The 27594-nt window shown below is 39.5% G+C and overlaps 1 protein-coding gene across 1 annotated transcript; it reads left to right on the forward strand.

Annotated features, from left to right (window-relative positions):
* The first annotated feature begins 5134 nt into the window (after positions 1 to 5134).
* On the forward strand, positions 5135 to 27594 carry Glyp (glycogen phosphorylase). Its single transcript, XM_027350951.2, has 7 exons — positions 5135 to 5520; positions 22292 to 22576; positions 23250 to 23381; positions 23669 to 23780; positions 24169 to 24395; positions 25223 to 25476; positions 25660 to 27594. The coding sequence occupies exons 1-7, from the start codon at positions 5278 to 5280 to the stop codon at positions 26963 to 26965; spliced, it is 2559 nt and encodes an 852-aa protein (XP_027206752.1). The 5' UTR covers positions 5135 to 5277; the 3' UTR covers positions 26966 to 27594.

Below are 27594 nucleotides of genomic sequence, written 5' to 3' on the forward strand. Positions count from 1 at the left end.
CAGACGTCATAACTTTTCCGCCAGCAATCATGGCAGAACTCATTTGCAAGAACGGAGTTAGAGGAAGGGGCCGGATGTCTTAGTAGAATCGCCTGCAACTGGAGGTGGATGTTGTTGGCAATACGCATGTCATCGCTGTTAAAAGACGCTCTTAAAAAATAAAAAAAACACGAGAAATGTTTGCCTTTGCAAGAGATACATTTGCCAAATACTAAGCTTTGGAAGCCGAGGTGCGCGACTTGGCAACATACAGGTGCCAGATCTATTTTATCTAAACTTTTTTCTGATAGAAAATATGAATGGTGATTAAATTTCGTAATTTTGAGTTATCAGGAATTTTCACGTATATGATTAATGTTTGTGAGGATATACACTAGTGTAGATGAAATCATTTCTATTTTCATCAGTGGTTTCGCCGAAGCATTCTTTGCGCACATCACTTGAAAAAAATGCATATAAGCGAACAGAATTGTCTACATGGCCCAGATACTAATACGCACAATTTGGTTCCTTTTGTTAATTTCTGCACTGAACAGACTAAATTCCATGCATATTTTTCTTCTGCAGTAACCCCATTAGAATAATAATAATAAAATAAAAAAAATAAAGATTTGAACAAAACTGTCAAGGATTAGACGGAAATAGCAGAACTGACACACCTGCATCTGTACTAATGGATTGATAAAAAAAAGCATATCAATAAAGTATCTTCATACTTTTGTACTGCCTCTGCTAATAATTTTGATACAATCAGAGTGAAAACAATGATGATGATATCAAAGATAATGATGACAGTAGTAAAAATGTCTATTACGCCATAAAGACAATAAGAATAACGTTTCTTATGTTGAAATATTATGTATAAAACGATAAAAATGATAAGGACAACAACATGTATTGTGATTTTAATAGATATGACTTAATAGGAATTATATTAATGATTGTAACAATAGTAATGTGCATATGGGCAACATCAATAATGGAAACTTATAATAAAAATAATGATTATGATGAGAACGATAGAAATGATGATAAATGACAACAACAACAACAACAACAATAATAATGATAATGATAATAATTATAACAATAATAGTGATAATGATTATCAGGATAGTAATAACATTGATAATAACAATAATAATGAAAATAACAATAGTAATAATTATAATAGTAATGATGATAATAATAACAATAATGATAACAATAATAACAATGATAATGATAGCAATAACGATGATAATAGTAATAATGATAATAAAGACAGCAATAATAATAACAACAATAACAATGATAACAATAATAATAATGATAATAAAATAATAATAATAGATAATAATGATAATGATGATGATAATGATAATAATGATAATAATAATAACAATGAAAAAATAATGATACAGAAAATAATAATAACCATCATCATCATCATCATAATGACAACAACAATAATTAGAATGATAAAAATAATAATGACAATGATAATAATGATGATGATAACAATAGTAACAATATTGATATTGATAATGATCATAATGATAATAACATAAAAAACAATGATAATAGTAATAATGATAATAACAATAACTATTATAACAACAAAAATAATGATAATGGTAATGATAATAATGATGATGATTATCATGATTATCAACATAATCGTTATCATCATTATCTTTATCATTATTACTATTATAATGATTATCAGTGTTACAATCATTTTTATCATTACTATCATCATTATCATTACTATCATCATTATCATTATCATTTATTGTTATAACATCATTGATATTATTGTCATCATGACCATTATTAGCATTGTCAGTATCATCACTATCATTATCATGATGACAGTGATGATTGTGACCATGATGATAGAAACAATATAGGTAATAGCAACAACAACAACATCAACGATGATAGAAACAAAAGTCGACAACAGCAACAGTAACATTAACGTCAATAAAATGTAACAGAGATGTGGATAAAAAAAACAAACTTCACAGAGGTAGAGAAGTATGAGACACTTCAGTTGCATCATCTTCGCATTTCTTGCAATGTGAAGATATTCATTTAGACTTTGTTCAGCAACAAAATATAATAGTAATGGTCATAATGATAATAAATGCGGATGTTGTTGTTGATGATGATGATGAGGAGAAGTAGGAGCAGGAGGAAGAAGAAGAGGAGGAGGAGGAGGAGGAGGAGGAGGAGGAGGAGAAAGAGGAGAAAGAGGAGGAGAAGGAGGAGGAAGAGGAGGAGGAAGAGGAGAAAGAGGGGGAGGAGGAGAAGGAGGAGAAAGAGGAGGAGAAGGAGGAAGAGGAAGGAGGAGGAGGTGGAGGTGGAAGAGGAGAAGGAGGAGGTGGAGATGGAGGAGGTGGAGGAGATGGAGGAGGAGGAGGAGGAGAAGGAGGAGGAGGAGGAGGAGGAGGAAGAAGAAGAAGAGGAAGAGGAAGAGGAGAAGGGGGAGGAGAAGAAGAAGAAGAAGAAGAAGAAGAAGAAGAAGAAGAAGAAGGAGGAGGAGGAGGTGGTGGTGGAGGTGGAGGAGGAGGAGGAGGAGAAAGAGGAGGAGGAGGGCGAGGAGGAGGAGGAAGAAGAAGGAGGAGAAAGAGGAGAAGTAGAAGGAGGAAAAGGAGGAGAAGGAAGGGGAGGAGGAGGAGGAAGAAGAAAATAATGATAAGAAGAAAAAGAAGAAGAGGAAGAAGGAGAAGAAGAAGAAGAGGAGAAGGAGGAGTAGGAGGATGGGGAGGAGGAGGAAAGGGTGGATGAGGAAGAAGAAAAAAAATATGAAAAGAAGAAGAGGAGGAGGAGGAGAAGGAGGAGTGGGAGGAGGGGGTGGAAGAGGAAGAGGTGAATGAGGAGGGAGAATAAATGATGAAAAAGAAGAAGACGAAGAAGGAGAAGGAGGAAGAAGAAAAGAAGGAAGAGGAGGAAGAGATGGAAGGAACAGAAGGAAAGGCGCACATGTAAACGCCTCTGCAGTCAACATGAATGGCGCTGCCAAAACTCTCCCGTACGACGGTTTTGTCATTTTGGGAATGTAAATAGCAATGATAAGAATTACATGGAAACGGCTCAGCATACTTTACAAGAGCAAAATATTTTCGCAGCTATCGGTGGTGCATCGACCCTATATTTCTCCGAATTTGTTTACGTTTTGGATAAATAATGGACGCAGGTGAATAAGCCCATATGCCTGGGTATACATGGATGAGGGATAAGGGCAAGTTTTTAGGAGCATCCAGAGCTGAACTGCTCTCTATAACTTTGATTTGATAGCATAATATAAGTCATAGACCCAATGAATTTATATTATTCTATAGGAAATGCTAGCTTGCAGTAAATGTAACAGGTGAATCTACGAACACTCATATTTGGCCGACTGACAAAGTCTTAAACGAAAGATGAAGAGCGCGCCGCTGTTTGCGCAGTGTGTCGCATCGCATGGCATGACCTTTTCAAAGGGTGTCATATCCTATTTCGGCTCACGCGACCTTCGCTGCTTCATTCACCCTTCAGAGGTCAGAGTATTTAAAGGGATTTCACCTTGAAGGGTCATCAGTCGGGGCTTTGGCGGCAGGTACTTTCTTGTCGGGAGCCCTGGCTGCGCTGGTCGTCTAGCCTCAGAAAAGGCTTGCTGCTCCAGATATCAAAAATGATAAAATATATACGCATGTGTAAATGCATGCATACACACACACACACACACACACACACACACACACACACACACACACACACACACACACATATATATATATATATATATATATATATATGTATATATATATATATGTATATATATATATATATATATATATATATATATATATATATATATATGTGTGTGTGTGTGTATGTGTGTGTGTGTGTGAGAGTGTGTGAGTGTGTGTGTGTGTGTGTGTATGTGAGTGTGTGTATGCATGCATGTACACATGCGTATATATTTTATCATTGCTGCTCCAGATATCAAAAATGATAAAATATATACGCATGTGTACATGCATGCATACACACACACACACACACACACACACACATATATATATATATATATATATATATATATATATATATATATGTGTGTGTGTGTGTGTGTGTGTGTGTGTGTGTGTGTGTGTGTGTGTGTGTGTGTGTGTGTGTGTGTCTGTGTGTGTGTGTGTGTGTGTGTGTACAATCATAAAAAGAGCGAGGGAGAGAGAGAGAGAGAGATATATGGAGACAAAAAGAATGATGGTTAAAATTAGCAAAACTTTTCCTCACCTTGTAGAAACATACAATTTTATCAATGTTTTACTGAAGCAATCGGTGTATTCGCCTTTACAAAGATGAATATTTAAATGCCTTTGCAATCTAGATATATATTCTGACATGTAAGAGCTTAAATGAGAAAGCTATGCACAGGTCATGTCCGAGCATAAACATCTTGACAAGCACAGGAACTCTTACAAATGCCCCCCCCCAAAAAAAAAAAAAAAAATCAATGGCAGTAAGGCATGCACAACTAAGCACACACACGCCCACTAAAAAACTTAAGGGCAGCATAGATAGTTAAGAACGTTGGAATTAAGAAGATACAATCTATTCAAACAGCCTCGGATTTTTCTATTTTAATATAATCTTTACGTGTTGAAAGCACACAGACAATAACATTTTAAACGTGATCTGTGCCAGAGAACACACAGCTTTCTTGAAAATATTTTGCAGGATTCTCGTACTTCGTGGCATTTCAGGGCCTCGAAAAGCCAGCTACTTGTGAAACTGTAGCAACTGACAATGATCGCCATGCAATAGTTAGCATACCAAGTTTTTGTTTTCATTGCACACATCGATTCTTATAACATAATTGTAACGAAACAATTCTATCTGGGTGGAAAACTGTGCATAACAGCTATATCTGCTACTCATGCACGTTACCTTACCAATGTCACATAACCACGCCCCTTGCCAGATATAGAAAGTTTCCCGCAGTGGTACTTTCCCCAATATTTTCAAACCCGGTCTTTAAATCTCAATCATATCCACAAAACCGAATCCGATGACCCCTCTGGTGATACACTGTAGCCCAGAAAAATATTATTATAAGCGAAGGTGGCTTAAAGGTCACCCGAATTCAGAAATGAATCAGATGCTCTTTAAACCTGGCGGTGCCGGGAGAGCTCGCGAGGCGCATGCGCGACCTTGACTCGTGTCCTGAGGAGATGGTGACGACGCGTCGTCTGCACACACCACCAGTGCTTGGCTGGACTGAGGTGAAGGAGCACGCTTGTCAGAATGGCCGCCCCGCAGACCGACTTGGAGAAAAGGAAGCAGATCTCTGTCAGGGGGATTGCTCAAGTTGAGAATGTAGGAAACGTAAAGAAAACCTTCAACCGGCATCTCCATTACACATTGGTAAAGGATAGGAACGTGGCAACTCCGCGAGATTACTATTTCGCTCTTGCTCACACAATCAGGGATCACCTCACCTCAAGATGGATCAGAACTCAACAACACTACTACGAAAAAGATCCCAAGGTATGTGACATATCTTAATTTTGTCGTAAAACAGTCGAAAAGTAAAATTTTCCGTACATTCACCTCTGCCGGCGATATGAGGTCAGTGAGGTGTCCTCTCAGAGCGCGTTCGAAACGGCCGGATTTGGCCATTCGTTAAAGCTAAGATTTTATCAGTTAACACCATAATAGAAATCAAACCAACCAACCAACAGATTAGGAAAATTTGTATTGCATCGCCAGTGATAAACAATGATAATTAAATCTCGGTACATGTTGACAAAACACGTATTACGTATTTGATTAAATAACACCCACTCATGATTCCGGATTCCTCAAAGACCGTCGAAAAACTTCAATTCTTTGCAATAGTCTTGCAGAAATATTAAAGGAGCGTCACCAGGGAGAGGGGAAGCTTGGAAAGTTGCCAAGGTTTCGCCGTACGTTGGTTTCTCTTGTTGATAGGGGCTGCTACTCCTCTCGCCTTGCATGGCGCTCTCTTCCTTTCAACGTTCCGCTTTGTATTCCTTTTGCTTTTTCTCTTTTATTCCATTATGCCTTACGTGTGCCAAGGGTAGGGATAAAAGGGCGTGTTTATTTTTGCTAATGGACAAGCTTCTGAAATATTAAACTAAAGGTTTACATTACCACGGAGTTACGATAAGCAGCTTTTGACGAAAATCCTGCCAGTGATATACTGCCGCGAGTACGAAAAAACACAAGCGCATTTAAGCCATGGAGACAAACGTTATTTCCTAAATATAACTTGTGAAAACTCTTTTCTTACCCTTTGCAACTGGAGATTTGTAAATTATATTAAAGGTAGCGGCGTAGTGATCTACTTGAATGACAGGTAAAATATGATACTAGTGATGGTAGGCAATGGCACTGCACTAAGGGGTCACGCCTCTCTCGTGCAGTGCCAGTTGTACCCGCAACTGCCTGTAAATGGATTGAGATTTACAGGAGACATAACCGCACTCAGTGTAAATAAATAGGATTATCAGTAATGTAAAATAAGCGGGTCGAAAAGGATGATGGCATTAACTTGAGCTGTACCAATATAATAAAATAAATAATTTCCTTTTGACATGCGTTGCAATTCCCAGGTTTATTTCTTCGTCGAAAGGCAAGAGGGGCTCGTAAAAAGAAACAGGATGATGCTCACTTTCCTGTATAGATAGGTGTTTGCTTCAGGTTGGAGGTTCATTGTATGTTTATGTATATGTGCACGTACTGTGTGAGTTGCAGTATGTTTGTGCGCGCGCATTTTTTGTTGCAATTATTATCCTTCAAAAATTAATGGATAAAAGTAAACAAATATATGTGTGTGTATATTTATGTATATGGATGTGTAAATATATGTGTGTGTATAATTATATATATGTATACATGCATACATATATATATATATATATATATATATATATATATAATATAATGTATGTATGTGTTTGCGTTTGTGTGTGGGTGTGTGTATATATGTATGTGTGTGTGTATATATGTATGTGTGTGTGTATATATGTATGTGTGTGTATATATGTGTGTGTATATATGTATGTGTGTATATATGTATGTGTGTATGTGTGTATATATGTATGTGTGTATATATGTATGTATGTGTGTGTATATATGTATGTATGTGTGTGTATATATGTATGTATGTGTGTGTATATATGTATGTATGTGTGTGTGTATATGTATGTGTGTGTGTGTATATGTATGTGTGTGTGTGTATATGTATGTGTGTGTGTGTGTATATGTATGTGTGTGTGTGTGTATATGTGTGTGTGTGTCTATATTTGGTAGTTAGCGTGTGCTTGTATATGTATGTGTGTGTTTGTATATGTATGTGTGTGTTTGTATATGTATGTGTGTGTTTGTATATGTATGTGTGTGTGTGTATATGTATGTGTGTGTGTATATATGTATGTGTGTGTATATATATGTGTATATATATGTATGTGTATATATATGTATGTGTATATATATATGTGTGTGTGTGTTTGTTTGAGTGTGTGTGTTTGTGTGTGTGTATGTATGTTTGTATGTGTGTGTATGTATGTTTGTATGTGTGTGTATGTATGTTTGTATGTGTGTGTATGTATGTTTGTATGTGTGTGTATGTATGGTTGTATGTGTGTGTATGTATGTTTGTATGTGTGTATGTATGTTTGTATGTGCGTATATGGTCGTATGTTTGTATGTGCGTATGTGTTCGTATGTTTGCATGTGCGTATATGGTCGTATGTTTGTATGTGTGTGTATGTATGTTTATGTGTGTATGTATGTTTATGTGTGTGTATGTATGTTTGTATGTGTGTATGTATGTTTGTATGTGTGTGTATGTATGTTTGTATGTGTATGTATGTATGTTTGTATGTGTGTGTATGTATGTTTGTATGTGTGTGTATGTATCTTTGTATGTGTGTGTATGTATGTTTGTATGTGTGTGTATGTATGTTTGTATGTGTGTGTATGTATGTTTGTATGTGTGTGTATGTATGTGTGTATGTATGTTTGTGTGTATGTATGTATGATTGTGTGTGTGTATGTATGATTGTGTGTGTGTATGTATGGTTGTGTGTGTGTATGTATGAATGATTGTGTGTGTGTATGTATGAATGATTGTGTGTGTGTATGTATGAATGATTGTGTGTGTGTATGTATGAATGATTGTGTGTGTGTATGTATGAATGATTGTGTGTGTGTATGTCTGTCTGTATGTATGATTGTGTGTGTGTATGTCTGTCTGTATGTATGATTGTGTGTATGTCTGTCTGTATGTATGATTGTGTGTATGTCTGTCTGTATGTATGATTGTGTGTATGTCTGTCTGTATGTATGATTGTGTGTATGTCTGTCTGTATGTATGATTGTGTGTATGTCTGTATGTATGTATGATTGTGTGTATGTCTGTCTGTATGTATGATTGTGTGTATGTCTGTCTGTATGTATGATTGTGTGTATGTCTGTCTGTATGTATGATTGTGTGTATGTCTGTATGTATGTATGATTGTGTGTATGTCTGTCTGTATGTATGATTGTGTGTATGTCTGTCTGTATGTATGATTGTGTGTATGTCTGTCTGTATGTATGATTGTGTGTATGTCTGTCTGTATGTATGATTGTGTGTATGTCTGTCTGTATGTATGATTGTGTGTATGTCTGTCTGTATGTATGATTGTGTGTATGTCTGTCTGTATGTATGATTGTGTGTATGTCTGTCTGTATGTATGATTGTGTGTATGTCTGTCTGTATGTATGATTGTGTGTATGTCTGTCTGTATGTATGATTGTGTGTATGTCTGTCTGTATGTATGATTGTGTGTATGTCTGTCTGTATGTATGATTGTGTGTATGTCTGTCTGTATGTATGATTGTGTGTATGTCTGTCTGTATGTATGATTGTGTGTATGTCTGTCTGTATGTATGATTGTGTGTATGTCTGTCTGTATGTATGATTGTGTGTATGTCTGTCTGTATGTATGATTGTGTGTATGTCTGTCTGTATGTATGATTGTGTGTATGTCTGTATGTATGTATGATTGTGTGTATGTCTGTATGTATGTATGATTGTGTGTATGTCTGTATGTATGTATGATTGTGTGTATGTCTGTATGTATGTATGATTGTGTGTATGTCTGTATGTATGTATGATTGTGTTTATGTCTGTATGTATGTATGATTGTGTGTATGTCTGTATGTATGTATGATTGTGTGTATGTCTGTATGTATGTATGATTGTGTGTATGTCTGTATGTATGTATGATTGTGTGTATGTCTGTATGTATGTATGATTGTGTGTATGTCTGTATGTATGTATGATTGTGTGTATGTCTGTATGTATGTATGATTGTGTGTATGTCTGTATGTATGTTTGTGTGTGTATGTATGTATGTATGTTTGTGTGTGTGTATGTATGTATGTATGTTTGTGTGTGTGTATGTATGTATGTATGTTTGTGTGTGTGTATGTATTTTTGTTTGTATGTGTGTATGTATGTATGTTTGTATGTTTGTGTGTGTATGTATGTTTGTATGTTTATGTGTATGTATGTATGTATGTTTGTGTGTATGTATGTATGTATGTTTGTGTGTGTGTGTATGTATGTATGTTTGTGTGTGTGTGTGTGTATGTATGTATGTTTGTGTGTGTGTGTGTGTGTGTATGTATGTATGTATGTATGTTTGTGTGTGTGTATGTATGTATGTATGTATGTTTGTGTGTGTGTATGTATGTATGTATGTATGTTTGTGTGTGTGTGTATTTATGTATGTATGTTTGTGTGTGTGTGTATGTATGTATGTGTGTGTGTGTTTATATGTGTGTGTATATACATGTGTGTGTTTATATATGTATATATATATGTGTGTGTGTTTATATATGTATATATATATGTGTGTGTGTTTATATATGTATATATATGTGTGTGTGTGTTTATATATGTATATATATGTGTGTGTGTGTTTATATATGTATATATATATGTGTGTGTGTGTTTATATATGTATATATATATGTGTGTGTGTGTTTATATATGTATATATATATGTGTGTGTGTGTTTATATATGTATATATATGTGTGTTTATATATGTATATATATATATATATATATATATATATATATATATATATATATATGTGTGTGTGTGTGTGTGTGTGTTTATATATGTATATATATATATGTGTGTGTGTTTATATATGTATATATGTGTGTGTTTATATATGTATATATGTGTGTTTATATATGTATATATATGTGTGTTTATATATGTATATATATGTGTGTTTATATATGTATATATGTGTTTATATATGTATATATGTGTGTGTTTATATATGTATATATATTGTGTTTATATATGTATATATATGTATGTACACACATACACATGCATATACTTGGAATACCAACTCGCTTGATCTTGCAACTAACAAAACGAGAAGTATATGCTGGCGTTGGCGAAGCAGATGGTGGTCGCCGGGGTCCGTCCAGGCATCGCTGCTCGAGGTTGCCAAGGTTCTCGCGATCCGGGTGTTGCTAGGTGCTCTGAACGACCGGCAGTAGTACTCTGGCACTGCCTTTGAGTAGCCCCCCCTCCCCCCTACCCCCGTTCTCCCACCTCTACCACCTTCTCTCCCGCTTCCTCCCTTCCCCCCTAACCTCTTCTTCCCTCTACCCCCTTCTCTCGCTTCCCTCCCCCTCCCTCCCCCCCTTACCCCCTTCTCCCGCATTGGTTGCTTGGCCAGGGTCGGGTCGATCATTTTTTTCCTTCCCTGGGTTTGTTTACTTGAATTCTGATTATTTCCTGCGTATTTTCTTCGTTTATTGTTTTTATAATTGTTAAGGTAATAGCTAAAGGGAAGAGGAGGTATGCTATGGCTTACTATGATTTTATTGTTAATAACGATGTTGCGGCACCAAGTGTGATTTTGACTATTCAGTCAGTCATTATTGTTAATAAAGTTAAAAGTATAAATTGTTTTTAAGTTTCATTTATAATGATCTGGATACGTGATTAGGTTGAAGTAATCCCGGACTTTCAGGATGTCAGCGGTGCCGGGTAGAAGAATGATCTGGAACTAACCTCGCATTTATCACGATCATTATCTTTTTAAGATGATGTGTGGCGCTCTCTCACACTCTGAGCACAGACTACAAAACGAAAGGAATTCACATATTTATCAAGGTCATATCTTAATGAGATGATTTATGACACGTAATCACTTACATCAAATTTCGTATTCCGCCATCTTTGACGTATGAATATATATGGAGGCATGGATAGAGGGGCAAGTGATCTGGAGGTGTGGCGTGACGAAGATGGGCGGGTGCATCAGGGGCGGGGCTGGGGGCGGGGCTGGCGAGGACTGAGATCGTTGCACAATTTAAATATACTTGTGGGGCGCCTGGGTCTCCGAGGGGGCACGGGCGGACATGCTGGCTAGGTTAGGGTGAAGGTTGTTTGTCTTTGTGTTTCTTTTTTTCTTTTTTTTTCTTTTTATTTATTTTTTATTGTTTATAGCATGTTAGATATAGAAAGAATATATGGCCGACGGCGTGGGTAAACGCTGATTCACTCACCCATACACTCGAACACTCATTCACATACACACAGTCACTCCTTTATTTACTGTGTACTCTATACTCTTTTATACACTACATTGTACTCGTCTATACATGATATACGTCATACACCCATTATATAAAACAATGTAAACTCATTTTTTAAAATATACCTAATTATAGTACAAATGTCCCTTGAAGATATGGGATTTCAAAGTGCATTATTTATTTAAACGCAGACGAATGGCTTGTAATTCGCCTTACAATATATATTTTTTTTACAAAAGCCTTCGCGAATGGCATGTCTGCTTCCTTGGGGTCGCAATCCACCAGTTGGGAAGCTCTGCTTTATGCTCTATGTACTCTGTACTGTGTGTGCTCTATACTTTGAACTTTGTGTGCTCTATACTCTGTACTTGTGGTCTATACTATGTACTCTGGGCTCTGTACATTGTACACGTGTGCTCTGTACACTGTTTATATTCAGCATACACCCTTTTTATATATGCTTTGGACATCCTGTATATCGAGACTGTACACTTCGTATGCTCTATATGCCCTGTATAGTTTTTACTCATTTACTCAATCCCCTCTCCCTCCCCTTCCTTCCTTTCACAAATGTACAAGCTGCATATTCATGAATTTCACCAAAATCGCCTAGACCTAAATAATTATCTGTGTGATGTAACATATTTAATATCATAGGCCTAAATATTCCGATGGAGGGGCCCCTTTATCTCTATCACCCATTGGAGGAAGCGTGAGAGAGAGAGAGAGAGAGAGAGAGAGAGAGAGAGAGAGAGAGAGAGAGAGAGAGAGAGAGAGAGAGAGAGAGAGAGAGAGAGAGAGAGAGAGAGAGAGAGAGAGAGAGAGAGAGAGAGAGAGAGAGAGAGAGAGAGAGAGAGAGAGAGAGAGAGAGAGAGAGAGAGAGAGAGAGAGAGAGAGAGAGAGAGACAGAGAGAGAGAGAGAGATATCTTATAACATGCTACGTAAATTCGTGAAGGAAAGGGTCACGCTGCTGCCGTGTGGTATTGATTTCGGGCGGGCGGGCGGAAGAGGTCATGCGCTGGCGTCCCTGCAAAGGTCAGAGGGCACGCGGATGCCGTTTTTCCGAGATTGAGTCAGTGTGACCGTGTTTTTTTTTTTTTTTTTTGGGGGGGGGGGAGGAATAGAAAATGAAAGGCTGGGACTTTGTGCTTGCGAGATGAGTTGACCGAGCCGTCGTGGTGTGACTGGCACTGTTCCTCGTCGCACCAAATCAGCTGTTTGGACGAAAGGGATCTTGAAGGAAAATATGATATGAGCCTAACTTATTATTAGATTAAGGTTTTGGTGTTCCTTGAGGCGAAAGACCAGCATCCACTTTGGACAAAAACAGAAAACAAAAGAAAAAAGTCAAACAAAGAAGATAAAAAAAACGAAAGCAGACAAACCTGAAGAGACGAAAAGATTTACAAACAAAAACAAACGAAGGAGTTTAAGATAACGTGATAGAGAGGAAGCAAGTTGAGGATAAAAGGATTCTCGTTAATATAAATCATGCATATAAATTATTTCAAAAAGCGAAAATAATAGTCCGATGACCAAAAATTTTATTGGTGTTAGTCCTAGTGATCTCATTAAAGCCTCTATTCTCAAGTAATGTGTGTTTGTGTGTATGTGCGTGTTTGTTTATTTGTTTGTTCTGAAGGGTTAGGAGTATCTTATCATATATTTTGAGCGGGAAACAGACGGGGGTGAGTGAATGACCGATACTGATAAGATGCTCGCCGTGCAGAAAAAAAACGACTAAGATAACGCATCGCAGTTGGGTACAGCGCCCTCCAGGAAAACCCGCGGGTCATTGGTCCCCGAGAGCGGGTGCCAGGGAATATCCGCATGGCATAGAAGACCCTTTCTATAAATCTGCATTCGTCGATTAGCTTTGCCCAGTGGAGTTTCGTGTTTGTCATGTCGGTGAAATGAAGGTTTATAAATAGGCTGTAGGCGGGGTATGGCATGTCACCCTTGCCCAGCCTCTCAGCCGTTGATCTTTGCCAAGAGGATGGCACGTTGACTCCTCAGCGCATTTCCTCCGTGCCATGCTGGCCGGCGGCTCTTTCATTTACGTTTAGAGGCAAAGGGTAACTGATATTCATGCATACATGTATACTTGATACTTGAATACATACTTGATGCATAATTCTTACATACATAATATATGATACTTGCATACATACTTCAATACTTGCTTCCATACTCAATATAGGATACATACGTATTAATATATAGTACCTGCATACATATTTACAAAATACTTATACAGACACAGACACATATACAAACGTAATGTAAATTGTATTATATATGGTGGTAAATTGAATATTTAAATGTTTGACATTTTTTCCCTACTTTTCATGTCACGATAATTGATAAAAAAGCAGTTCAACTTAACAAACCCATGTTTTAGAACAATCAGAGAACAACAGTGGGATGAGACAGCTTGGCAGTGGCCGCTTATTTTTGTTGTTTTTGGAGAATATTACGCGAACTTGGCACCCTCGCAAGATACCGTCTTGGAAGTAGCCACCTGGCCTGACCTAGCCAAGGTCCGCGCTTCGTCAAGGTCAGAAAGGACTTGCAAGGTGACCTACCTGTTTGGGGTTTGATGCAGATGGCTGCGTTTGGTTTGCGTGCGGTTCTGGGATCCTGTGGGAATCGGTTTGCTTGTGTGGTTGTTTTTTTTGGTGGTGAGGATCTGCGTTTAAGATGGACGCGGTGTTGAAGTGGTGCTTGCGGATGGTGTTGCGCTGTCGGAAGGAAGGGAGCTGGCCGGGGGAGGAAGGGAATGCTGTTGGGGGTTTGCGTTCAAGATGAGCGTGGTGTTGGCGAAGCTTTGGGGTGTGAAAGGTGACGTTTGCGGATGGTGTTGCGCAGTCGAAAGGGAGTGAGGAAGAGTTGGCGCAAGAGGATGAGTGCTACGCATTCATTCATTTTTATACGCGCAGACAGTAGCGTTCCGAAACCGGTTCCTGCTGGCGCGACAAACTTCGGGCGGAGGTGACTGCTGCCTCGCCGCGAAAGAAAACAAAGAGGACAAGTCGATTATCTAAGATCTGATGGCCCACTTTTCGAAATGGCTTCCCGTTATCAGAGGCTGGTTATGACACACCTTGTTGAGAAGAAATGGACGATTTGATTGCTGTAAATCCACGAGCAAACTAGGATGAGCATAATTCAAAGGTTTTAACTATAAGGCTTATTTCACTCGGAGAGAAAGGAATGCAGGATTAGACGGAGATGGCCGTTGCAGTCTTCCCTAATCTGTCTTGTAGCTTCGCAGGAATATCAGCATGTCACGTAGGGCCACGGGTAGCTGTAGGAGGCGGGAGATAAGCCAGGGACAGTCTGTTGGTGTCGGGGCTGAGATACATTGGGGAAAGTGGCATTAGATTGAGCTTGATATGTTACCAGTCTCCCGATACTTTTTTAACATGGCGTTTGCTCTTTGGGGCGTTGGACACCCATTTAAGGCACTATTTGTAACAGATGCGAAGGTAGAAATAGCTTGGTTAAGACGTCAGTGGCAGCAAAAGAAATACGATGAAGTTGAGCACCCCGATGGCGACGCATGGAAGTTTTTCGTTTCAGATAAAACGTGGGTATCCGGCGGACGCGGTTCCTCAGGTGCAACATTCAGTGAAATCGGAATGCCCTCCGTATATCCCCAGGTTGTGGTTCTTTAAACAAGAGGCCAGGGAAGGGTTGTTTCTTGTTTAGTCTTCGCAGTTTTCACTAGATGTCGCCCCTTCAGCGCCATGGCCCCTTGCCGCGCGAAGTTACCCTTTGCAATTGCTTCATTTAATGCTTTATATGAAGATTAGAACGGGGAGAGAAATCTGTTATTCAGTATAGTAGTGTTACTTGACTCAGCTGAATTTGGTGGTTCATGAGCAGGTGTGTTTCTCCTAGACCCTCTCACCAATTGCGGCATTTCCCGTGTTCTGTGCCAGTGTCATACAGCCAAGTGCAGCATGATTTGCAATTTGGCACTGGCATAATTGCAAGCGTGTTTGACAGCAAATTTAACCTTCATACCCCTTACCTCTACTTTAAACCAACTTTATACCCACTTCCTTTCAAGCTGAACCTTCACCTCCCCCATGGTTGCTTTATTCCTCTGCAGCCTCCTCTTTGCCCCGTGTGCACCATGACCCCCCTCCTTTGGCGCTGCAACCACCCTGCAGTTCCTTGCAACGCCTCTCTTACCCTCCCCCCCTCTCTTCATCTCCCCCTCTATCCCTCTTCCTCTCTTCCTTTCCCCCTCTCTTCCTCTCTTCCTTACCCTCTCTGTTCCTCTGTTCCTCATCCCCTCTCCTCCTCTCTTCCTCTCCTCATTTCTTCCTCTATTCCTCTACCCCACTCTTCCTCTCTCCCTCTCCCTCCCTTCCCCCTCTCCCGCCCCCTCTCCTAGCCCCGCCCACCGTCGCCCTACCAGTGCCCGGTCGATCAGGACATCCTCAAGGGCAGATGAAGGGCGGAGTCAGAGCACCCAGACTTGGCCTGCCTCGTCGACGGGCTGACGGGGGGGGGGGGGGTAAAGCGGGAGAGAAGGGATGGGGGTGGACAAAGACGCAGAGAGAGAGGGGGGAGAATGGGGGGGGAGGGGAGGGAGGGAAGGGAGGGAAGGAGGGAGGGTGGAAGGGTTACGTCTTTTACTATGGTTGCTGTGCTCTTTAGTTAGATCATCATGAAAATCGATGGAACAGGACTTTTAAAGGTGATGAGTGCATCGACCTTTCCTTCCGTGTCGACTTGTTTTTTTAGTGTTTGTTGTTTTTGTGTGCTTATATTTGTTTCTGATTGTTTGTAAATAAGCCTTGAATAGATTCATCGTATACCCTGTACCCCCCACCTTCTCTCTCCGAGAGGTTAAAAGGGGAGAAAACCTTTAGGTTTACTCGCGTTACAAGCGAACCGGTTCTGTCATGAACCGCAAAGTGTGTGTATGTTAAACCTGTAGTTGCGCATGGAAGAATAGGAGAGAGAGAATGAGAATGAGAATGAGCGGGTGAAAGGGATCGATATGTATTTGTTTGTTTTGCCCGGAAGAATGTGTTTGTTTTTGTTTTTGTATGTGTGAAATGGGAGTGTGGGGTCTTGCACCTGCTTGTGCTTGAAAAAAATGCTCGTAGTTTTTGTTTGTTCACATTGTTTACTGCAGAGTTAACTTGTTTGTCTGCGTGTATTTTATCGCATAGTACTACTTGTACTTGTTTTGAGTAAACTGAATAGGCAGGCGGTTGAGTGGATACAAGGATATTGAATATACATTGGTACGTAGATTTAGATAATGAGTTATATGCATGATGCATGGATGTAAGAATGAATGACACTTGATAGTTTAAGAACATAAATAAATTCACAGGGAAAAAATATGGTTGTAGACGCGTGGTTATACCTCTGAGATTTAATTAGATGACCAGTGCACGTGCAGGAAGTGGTAATTGAACGAAAACCGTCCAACGAAGGGAAGATAAAATCGGAACGAGAAGAGCGATCCAGCCACGGGAAGGGACGGCGATAAATGGAGTTTGCTGTTTCCGGATAAGACGAGGAAATTCGCTGCTTTTATTATTAGCTTTTCTCGATAAAAGACCAGGAATGGAAAACATTGGGGAAATAAAAGAGACACGTACATATACAAACATGGATGTTTCCATGAATACAGACAAACGGATAAGCATGTGTACACATGTGAATACATGCAAGGAAGCATAAATACATTATGTATATATATGTATATATATATATATATATATATATATATTATATATATATATTTTATATATATATATTTTATATATATATATTTTATATATATATATATTTTATATATATATATATTTTATATATATATATATTTTATATATATATATATTTTATATATATATATATTTTATATATATATATATTTTATATATATATATATAATATATATATATACTTTATCTATATATATGATTTATATATATATATACAGTATATATATATATACTTTATATATATATATAAGTTATATATATATATATTTTATATATATATATATTTTATATATATATATATTTTATATATATATATATAAAATATATATATATATAAAATATATATATATATAAAATATATATAAAATATATATAAAATATATATATAATATATATTATAGATATATATATATATATATATATATATATATATATATATATATATATATATATATATAACACGCACTCACTCACTCACTCACTCACTCACTCATCCCCACCTCCACTCCACCCACACATACTTCGAACAGTACAGTACAAGTAAACTGCATTCGTCGCGTTCCTGCAGTGTGTCACCTAACGCCCTCTATCTCCCTCCCTCTTTCCTTCCCTCCCTCCCTCTCTCCTTCCCCACTTCCCCCTCCCTCCATCCCTCCTTCCCCACTTCTCCCTCCCTCCCCTCCCCTCCCCTCCCCTCCCCTCTCTCCCTCCCTCCCTCCCTCCCTCCCTCTTTCCTCCCCTTCCCTCCCCTCCCTCCCTCCTTCCTTACTTCCCCCTCCGTCCCTCCCCTGATCCTTTCTGCTGACGCCAACAAATGACAGAGGACGACAAACGACCTTGGGGAGTCCAGCCGTCTACATCCACCATCTTTGAAGTGTCAGTGTGTCCTGTCTTGACCATGCTACTCCTCCGGAGCTGCTCCTCCCGTCGTCTTAAAATAGCTTGTTTGTTGGTTCTTTCCGATTTTTTTTTGTTGGTATTATTATTATTATTATTATTATTATTATTATTATTATTATTATTATTATTATTATTATTATTATTATTATTATTATTATTATTAGTGTGTGTGTTTGATTTTGTTTGGTTGTGTGTGTGTGTGTGTGGTTGTGTATGTGTGTGTGTGGTTGTGTATGTGTGTGTGTGTGTGTGTGTGGTTGTGTATGTGTGTGTGTGTGTGTGTGTGTGTGTGTGTGTGTGTGTGTGTGTGTGTGGTTGTGTGTGTGTGTGTGTGGGTGGCTGTGTGTGTGTGTGTGTGTGGTTGTGTGTGTGTGTGTGTGTGTGTGTGTGGTTGTGTATGTGTGTGTGTTTGTGGTTGTGGTTGTGTGTGTGTGTGGGTGGTTGTATGTGTGTGTGTGGGTGGTTGTGTGTGTGGGGGGGTGGTTGTGTGTGTGTGTGGGTGGTTGTGTGTGTGGGTGGTTGTGTATGTGTGTGTGTGGGTGGTTGTGTATGTGTGTGTGGGTGGTTGTGTATGTGTGTGTGTGGGTGGTTGTGTATGTGTGTGTGTGGGTGGTTGTGTATGTGTGTGTGTGGGTGGTTGTGTATGTGTGTGTGGGTGGTTGTGTATGTGTGTGTGTGGGTGGTTGTGTATGTGTGTATGTGGGTGGTTGTGTATGTGTGTATGTGGGTGGTTGTGTATGTGTGTATGTGGGTGGTTGTGTGTGTGTGTGTGTTTCTCCTTGTTCTCTTGCTCTTCGTGTTTTTTTTATTAATTATCATCATGTTAACTTGTTCCTCGGGAGGGAGAACATATACTGAAGCAATGTATCCCAAAGGCGTTTGAAGGACAGAGAATTAGGGAGTTGGTAGTCTGCTAACATATATTTCCCCAGAACTTAATTTTATTAGATATCACAAGTTCGATCGCTGGCACGTAAATGGATCAGGTCAAAGAGAGAGCACCAAGTTTCAGCATACGATTCTGCTCACTAGCGTTATGTGGGCAGGGGTCAGGGGCGGGGTAGGAGGAAAGAGTTCATCGGCCCCTGGGTTGAAGGTAAATTACACATGTTACACAACAGTTGTAGGTCAGGAAAGGGGAAGATAAGCACTGTCGAGAGTCCGCTTGCATCACTGTTGCTCGTCTTGACCCGTTTTCTGTGTCTGTTCGTTTTGCCGGGTTGTGTGAATTGAGGGTTTCGGTGTCTCTTGCAGCCTTCTTTGCGATTTTGATGCGTGTGTCGGCAGATGAGACACCATGTCCGTACATCATGCAAAAAACGGAAAACAAGCAATAAAAAACGCGCGGACGCAAATTAAACCCAAGCCTTGGCATTACGCTCGAATACACACACTGCCCAACGGAGGCCCTCGTCTCTACACACACGTAATATACAGCTCGGAATGGCTTGTCTCCTTGCCTCTGTATCCGATTTCGTACTTTTAAAAGTTAAGCTCACAGATTTTTATGAACTGAGGAGTGTTTTTCATGGAATAAATCGATCGATGTAGCCAAATAAAATCGCCGTGTTGTAGCAGGTGTTCGGGAGTGTGGCGGCCTGAACAACGCGAGTTGGACCATAAGGACCAGTTTGCCGGCTTTGGATGCCTCGGGTGGTTATAGGTCTATGGAAGATGTCTTTTGATTCGTGGCTCGAAATTTTTGTGTAAGGGGATAATGTTTTTGTAAAATTGTAATAGATTGTATTTTTTTACGGGAAGGTGGATTGAAATTATGGGAAGTTTTATCTATAAATGTAATAGTAGAGTGAGATATGTGCCAAAAATAATAAATACTATTTCTGGGAGTTGTGGTCATTGCGAAGTTCAGTGACGTTAAGATTTTCTCTTGCTTAAACCCGGTCCAACCGACAAGTGTCAGCATCATGTGAACACTCGCTGATCATGTCACGTGATCACGCCATGTCTGTTACCATGGCGACGGAGAAGCGCTGGCAACCATCTGAATGAATAATAATGGACATATCTTGTATTTTAAAGCGATCGGAGGTACACGTTTGGTAGATTAGTTCGGTTTATTTCGTGTACAAAGTTGTTAGGTTAAACGAAATTTATAATTGGCATAGAAATTTAATTAGGAATAGTATTTTTAACTAGATGTAAGGGAGAAGATTAATTTTAACTTTCGCAAACGATAACAGTGCATCTGTAAGAGTAATTTTCTCACAGGAATTTCTTGCATTTATAGAAGAGAAACTTAAGATTTCAAAAACATTAATGGGCAGTTAAACACGCAACTCAAAAAAAAAAAAAAAAAAAAAAATTGTCGAATAGATTGTAAGATTTTATATGAAGCCAGGCTAGGCAGTGCAGACACCAAGGCTGGAATAGGTCGCGCAAACAAAACTGAAACTTCCAATTTTAAGTAAAATTAGTAGTAGTAGTAGTAGTAGTAGTAGTAGTAGTAGTAGTAGTAGTAGTAGTAATTGTTGTTAGAGACGTGGCTAAACCTTATATCTCGGTTGACGACGGTGCAAGTCCCTACTTTATAAAGCGTACATATAAATGTTATTTATGGTAAGAGAAAGCACAAGTGCCTGATTTGGCATGTTAAAGGGTAGACTATGATATTAGCACAGGTGAGCAGATTTTATTTTTTTTCTAATGAGGGGCTGGGCATATTATTAAGACTGGGTAGTGCGAGTAGCATTCAACTCCCTCGTGGAAATATATAAATGAGATAATGGAAGTCAAGTGGAATTGTTACAGATGTAACAACAATTTTGCTGAAACATGTAGAACAGTACAGGGGTACACGCACAGTGAAACTTGCATACACTTTCACGCGCACACACACACCGACACACGCACGCGCACCGACACACGCACGCGCACCGACACACGCACGCGCACCGACACACGCACGCACACCGACACACGCACGCACACCGACACGCACGCACACCGACACACGCACGCACACCGACACACGCACGCACACCGACACACGCACGCACACCGACACACGCACGCACACCGACACACGCACGCACACCGACACACGCACGCACACCGACACACGCACGCACACCGACACACGCACGCACACCGACACACGCACGCACACCGACACACGCACGCACACCGACACACGCACGCACACCGACACACGCACGCACACCGACACACGCACGCACACCGACACACGCACGCACACCGACACACGCACGCACACCGACACACGCACGCACACCGACACACGCACGCACACCGACACACGCACGCACACCGACACACGCACGCACACCGACACACGCACGCACACCGACACACGCACGCACACCGACACACGCACGCACACCGACACACGCACGCACACCGACACACGCACGCACACCGACACACGCACGCACACCGACACACGCACGCACACCGACACACGCACGCACACCGACACACGCACGCACACCGACACACGCACGCACACCGACACACGCACGCACACCGACACACGCACGCACACCGACACACGCACGCACACCGACACACGCACGCACACCGACACACGCACGCACACCGACACACGCACGCACACCGACACACGCACGCACACCGACACACGCACGCACACCGACACACGCACGCACACCGACACACGCACGCACACCGACACACGCACGCACGCACATACTAGCACGCGCCCACATGGGAACACCCTATCAGATATTGAATTATGCTTCTAGCTTGTGTTGGGAAAGGTATCCCATCTGGCAAACTCATCACTGCCAAAAATGATGGTTCTGTCCCAGATGTGGGAGCTTCTGGTTGTATTTGTTTTGATTGGAATTGCATCATTTATAGTTGCAAATTCACATGTTAGAATCTAGCAAAAAATATATTTCCTCTTGCATGAATTCTGATTAACAGATAGGTATAATGAACACACTTAAAATAATGTGAATGTTTTATTTATCAAAGATGTGTAAATCATCTGAACTCTCTCCATGTATTGCAGCGTGTGTACTACCTCTCCTTGGAGTACTACATGGGCCGCTCACTGACCAACACCATGATCAACTTGGGCATTCAGTCGGCTTGTGATGAGGCTCTGTATCAACTTGGATTAGATATTGAGGAGCTTGAATCTCTGGAGGAGGATGCTGGCTTGGGCAATGGAGGTCTCGGGCGGTTGGCAGCGTGCTTCCTGGATTCCATGGCTACCTTGGGTATGGCAGCCTATGGCTATGGCATCCGTTACGAATATGGTATCTTTGCCCAGAAGATCCGAAATGGAGAGCAGGTAAGCTGGAAAAAAATTGTTGAAATGTTCCATTTGATATTTGTTATATGAGAGATGAGGGTTTGAATTTCCAAATGTGTTCTTGGACCAATTGCGTTAATTGAATATTGATTTCCATGTTATAGATGGGTTTAATAACTTGCCGCTGTGATGGCATGTGCGTACATGCCATGCCCACGGTGTATTTTATTTAGTTATTGTTTTTACATATAGATGGCTCTACAAGTACTAAGTCACTAATGAGTCAATTATGAGAATTACCTGTTTCACCTGTTTACCCTTTTCCTTGATTTTTGATAGTTATTAGCATCAAATACTGCTGTTAGCAATATCAGTAACAATATAGTAATTATAATGTTTATAACAAAAATAAGTGTCGATATTGTTACCATTAGTAAGAAAAGAGTTTTCCTGCTACTTCAAGGAAAGGTGAGGTTGAAAGATCTACTAATTGACTCCTTTGTGGCTAAACACAGGCAGAGCCATCTATGTGCTAAAACATTAACAAAACAGTAAGAAAGGGAACGAAACATTTTCCCATCAGCATTGGCTTAATTGACAAATTTATAAACATATTGTTGGCCAGTTGGTCTGAGGCCCATGTGGATGTGTATACCTTAAATATTATTTGTTTTTTCTTTCTGCAGTTCTAATGATTTTTCATACCTAAAAGGTTGAGGAGCCTGATGACTGGCTGCGGTTTGGCAACCCATGGGAGAAGGCACGACCAGAGTACATGATCCCAGTTAATTTCTATGGACGTGTAGAAGACACACCCCAGGGCAAGAAGTGGGTTGACACTCAGGTTAGTTGAAGTTGAAGTATGTTTGATGATCAAATGGGAGCCACTGGTGGTATTGATGATAATTTGAAACATTTTTGTGGCCTCCTCTGTGTAAATATAAATTAAATATTAAGTAAATTAAATATGTATCTTGTTTTATTAGAAACAAGATAACTCTATTTTATAGGGAAACAGTGATGCATCAAATTTAATTATTGGATATTTTATAATATTAATGAAGATTATTATTATTTTTTTTTTTTGCTCAGTATTGGTTCTGATAATCATTTTATACCTTAATGTTACAGATTGTGTTTGCTATGCCTTATGATAACCCTATCCCTGGATACAAGAACAATGTAGTAAACACCATGAGGTTGTGGTCTGCCAAGTCCCCCAATAACTTCAATTTGAAGTTCTGTAAGTATAAATATGACAGGCCTGGAGAAGAAACCATTTGCTTTTTTTCAAATGGAAATTTGGTTACAATAACTTCTATTTCCCATGTGTTCTGATTAAATTAAATAGTATTATATTGTGATCCCAGAATTCTATAAATGTTTGTTACCTGTTTAAAAATTATATACTTCTATTTTTTTTATAACTATAATTTTACTCTAAAATATAAGGTAGTTTTATGTTGCTGTTATGATAGTATTGCACCTAAGAGATGTATACTTTTTCTTTTGTACTGATTATAACCTCTGAATATAAAAAATGTCTCTATGAAATAAAGATTGAGTTGCTATTGTTACTGAAAAGAAGTGATCAAGTATGTTTTGTATTATATGATAGTATTGTGTTTCAGTCAATGATGGTGACTACATCCAGGCTGTCCTTGACCGTAACTTTGCTGAGAACATCTCTCGTGTCTTGTACCCCAACGACAATTTCTTTGAGGGTAAAGAGCTTCGCTTGAAGCAGGAATATTTCATGGTTGCTGCCACTCTTCAGGATATCATTAGACGCTTCAAGGCCTCCAAGTTTGGCTCAAAAGACCAGGTTCGCACGGATTTCGACACATTCCCTGAGAAGGTAAGTAAAGCTGATTTAAAAGTATATATTTTTTTTGTGACAGTGGCTAAAGATAATTATTTCAATGTTACATTTTTTTAAGTAAGTGATTTTGTTTGTGTTTACAGTTATTTTGAGAGATGTACATCCTCTTGCTCTGTGAGGAATTTTTCAGCATTCAGTTAAAGATGTTTATGTACTTCGGAATGATAACATTTTGAAAAAGATGTTGGGCTCCTGACTTAGAATCATCCTCTGTTGCAAGCATAATAGCCCTTTGTGAATGGAACTAGATAAAAACTACAGTAAACTTGATGTCAAAGTTTTGTTCTTTGAGGCTGCCTCATATTTACTGGGCTCGATAAATACTTGAAAGGCCAGAGTCACTGTTACATACTTTGATATGAAAGATAGAGCAAAAATAGCACTTGCTGCCTGAGAACTGATTGCTCTTTGTAGTTGTATGGTTCTTACTTTTATTTCAACGTGAAGAATTTTGAATGCTTTCTTAATTTTTTGCATGAATATTGCAATCATGTGACCGGGCCTTGATCTATAATTAGCCTTTGGAATATGTAGGCATGGATTCTTCTAATTTACTTTTGTTATGAATGACATCCAAAACTTCATTTAGCTAAACTGTATTAGATTTCTTTAATACTTATAATATCTGTGACATAGAAATAAGCAAAGCACAAAGTTCATTCCCATATAAAGATATGCATATGTTGTGCATGGAGTATATTTTATGTTGAACCTCCTAAATTCAGGAACAGCACAACCATTAATTAAAATGGAATCAAGTAATTGGTTATAAGAATTTAAGTTGTGGTATGTTCCTATTACAGGTAGCACTCCAGCTGAATGACACTCATCCTTCCCTGGCCATTCCTGAACTGATGCGTATCTTGGTTGACATTGAAGGTCTCTCATGGGCTAAGGCATGGGGTATTTGTGTGAAGACCTGTGCATACACCAATCACACAGTGTTGCCGGAAGCTCTGGAGCGCTGGCCAACTAGCATGCTGGAACACATTCTCCCAAGGCATCTCCAGATTATCTACGAGATCAACCATTTCCATCTGCAGGAGGTCTCAAAGAGGTAAGATCTTCAATAGAAGAATTTTGACAATTTTTATGAGCCAAAATTTCAAACTAAATTTTAGTTAATGATTTGCAATGGAGAAACACAAACAGTAGAGGAGGTATCCTTAAATTTGAAGTGTAAGAAGATATGTTTGCAGTTGAACTACTTTATATATGCTCATAATTGGTTGTCTGACAGGTGGCCTGGAGATATGGATCGTGTGAGGCGCATGTCTCTGGTGGAAGAGTGTGGTGAAAAGAGAATCAACATGGCTCATCTCTGCATTGTGGGCTCTCATGCTGTGAACGGTGTGGCTGCCATTCACTCCGAGATCATCAAGCGAGACATCTTCAAAGACTTCGCGGAAATGAACCCTGAGAAATTCCAGAACAAGACCAATGGTATTACTCCTCGCCGTTGGCTCTTACTATGCAATCCAGCTCTTGCTGATGTCATTGCAGAGAAGATTGGAGAAGAATGGGTAGTGCATCTTGATCAGCTTACTAAGCTGAAGCCTCTTGCTAAGGATGCTGGTTTCATCCGTGCTGTACAAACAGCAAAGCAAGAGAACAAAATGCGTCTTGCTAAACAGCTTGAGCAGGATTATGGTGTTAAGGTGAATCCCTCCTCCATGTTTGATATTCAGGTTAAGCGTATTCATGAGTATAAGCGTCAGTTGCTTAACTGTCTGCACATTATTACTATGTACAACCGCATCAAGGCTAACCCAGGAGCTCCATTTGTACCTCGCACAGTTATGATTGGTGGTAAAGCTGCCCCTGGCTACCACACAGCTAAGCAGATCATCCGTCTCATTTGTGCTGTAGGTCGTGTAGTGAATAATGACCCTATTGTTGGAGATAAACTGAAGGTTGTGTATCTGGAGAACTACCGAGTTACACTAGCTGAACAAATCATCCCAGCTGCTGATCTCTCAGAACAGATCTCCACAGCTGGAACTGAAGCTTCTGGTACTGGCAACATGAAGTTCATGCTTAATGGTGCACTTACAATTGGCACTCTTGATGGTGCAAATATTGAGATGATGGAAGAGATGGGCAAGGAGAACATCTTCATCTTTGGCATGACTGTTGAGGAAGTAGAAGAGCTCAAGCGCCGTGGTTACAATGCTCATGATTATTACAATCGCCTCCCAGAGCTGCGCCAGTGCATTGATCAGATCAGCAGTGGATTCTTCTCCCCAAGCAATCCTGACCAATTCAAGGACTTGGTCAACATCCTCATGTATCATGATCGCTTCTTCCTGTTCGCTGACTTCGAATCTTACATCAAATGCCAAGATTCTGTCAACAAGCTGTACCAGAATCCAAATGATTGGACCAGCAAGGCGATCATGAACATTGCCTCCTCCGGCAAGTTCTCTAGTGACAGAACCATTGCACAGTACGGCCGAGAAATTTGGGGGGTTGAGCCCTCTTGGGAGAAGTTGCCTGCTCCCCACGAGCCACGAGATACAGATATTACCAGAGAAGAAGCTAAGTAAACCGGATTCTGCCAGGTTGGTCAAGTCTTCTGGTTGTATAGAGTTTGCCTGTGGGATACAATATGTGATAGAAAGATACAGTTCGTTGGGTATGAACCAGTGCTTTGAGTATTCTCCTTCTGAAGGGAGATCTACAGTCAGTGTTGGATGATCTTTCTCTTGCATTCTTAGTCCTCCTCATAATGTGTACATTTTTGATATTGCTTGTGGTAAAGTGAAGATTGTAATCCAATATCCATTATCAAAATTATTAGGCATAAAAGTAATGTTGATATATATACGAATATATAGACAGTATTATACAAATTAAGTGATATCATGCCAATTGCCACCTAGTCATGAAAAGATACCTAACACTCTTTTGTGCCAGCTTAAATTTCTTTTTGTCAAGATGATTAAAAAAGCAATCTCATTCTTTCTCTTCAAAACTCATAAGCAAAAATCAAACTTTAAATAAAAGGTAATGTGTTTAGACTTGAGTTGTAGTTTATTTAAAATTCTAAAAGATAGATAATTACTATATTTTATAAATATATGGACTTATCTCTAATGACATGCTTGTTATGAGGTACTGTGCAGTTTTATATTTAATTTTATGTCTGCACTGCAGAATAAAGTTGGGTCTCAAA

Source organism: Penaeus vannamei, chromosome 18 (genome assembly GCF_042767895.1).
Source record: "Penaeus vannamei isolate JL-2024 chromosome 18, ASM4276789v1, whole genome shotgun sequence".
NCBI lineage: Eukaryota > Metazoa > Arthropoda > Malacostraca > Decapoda > Penaeidae > Penaeus > Penaeus vannamei.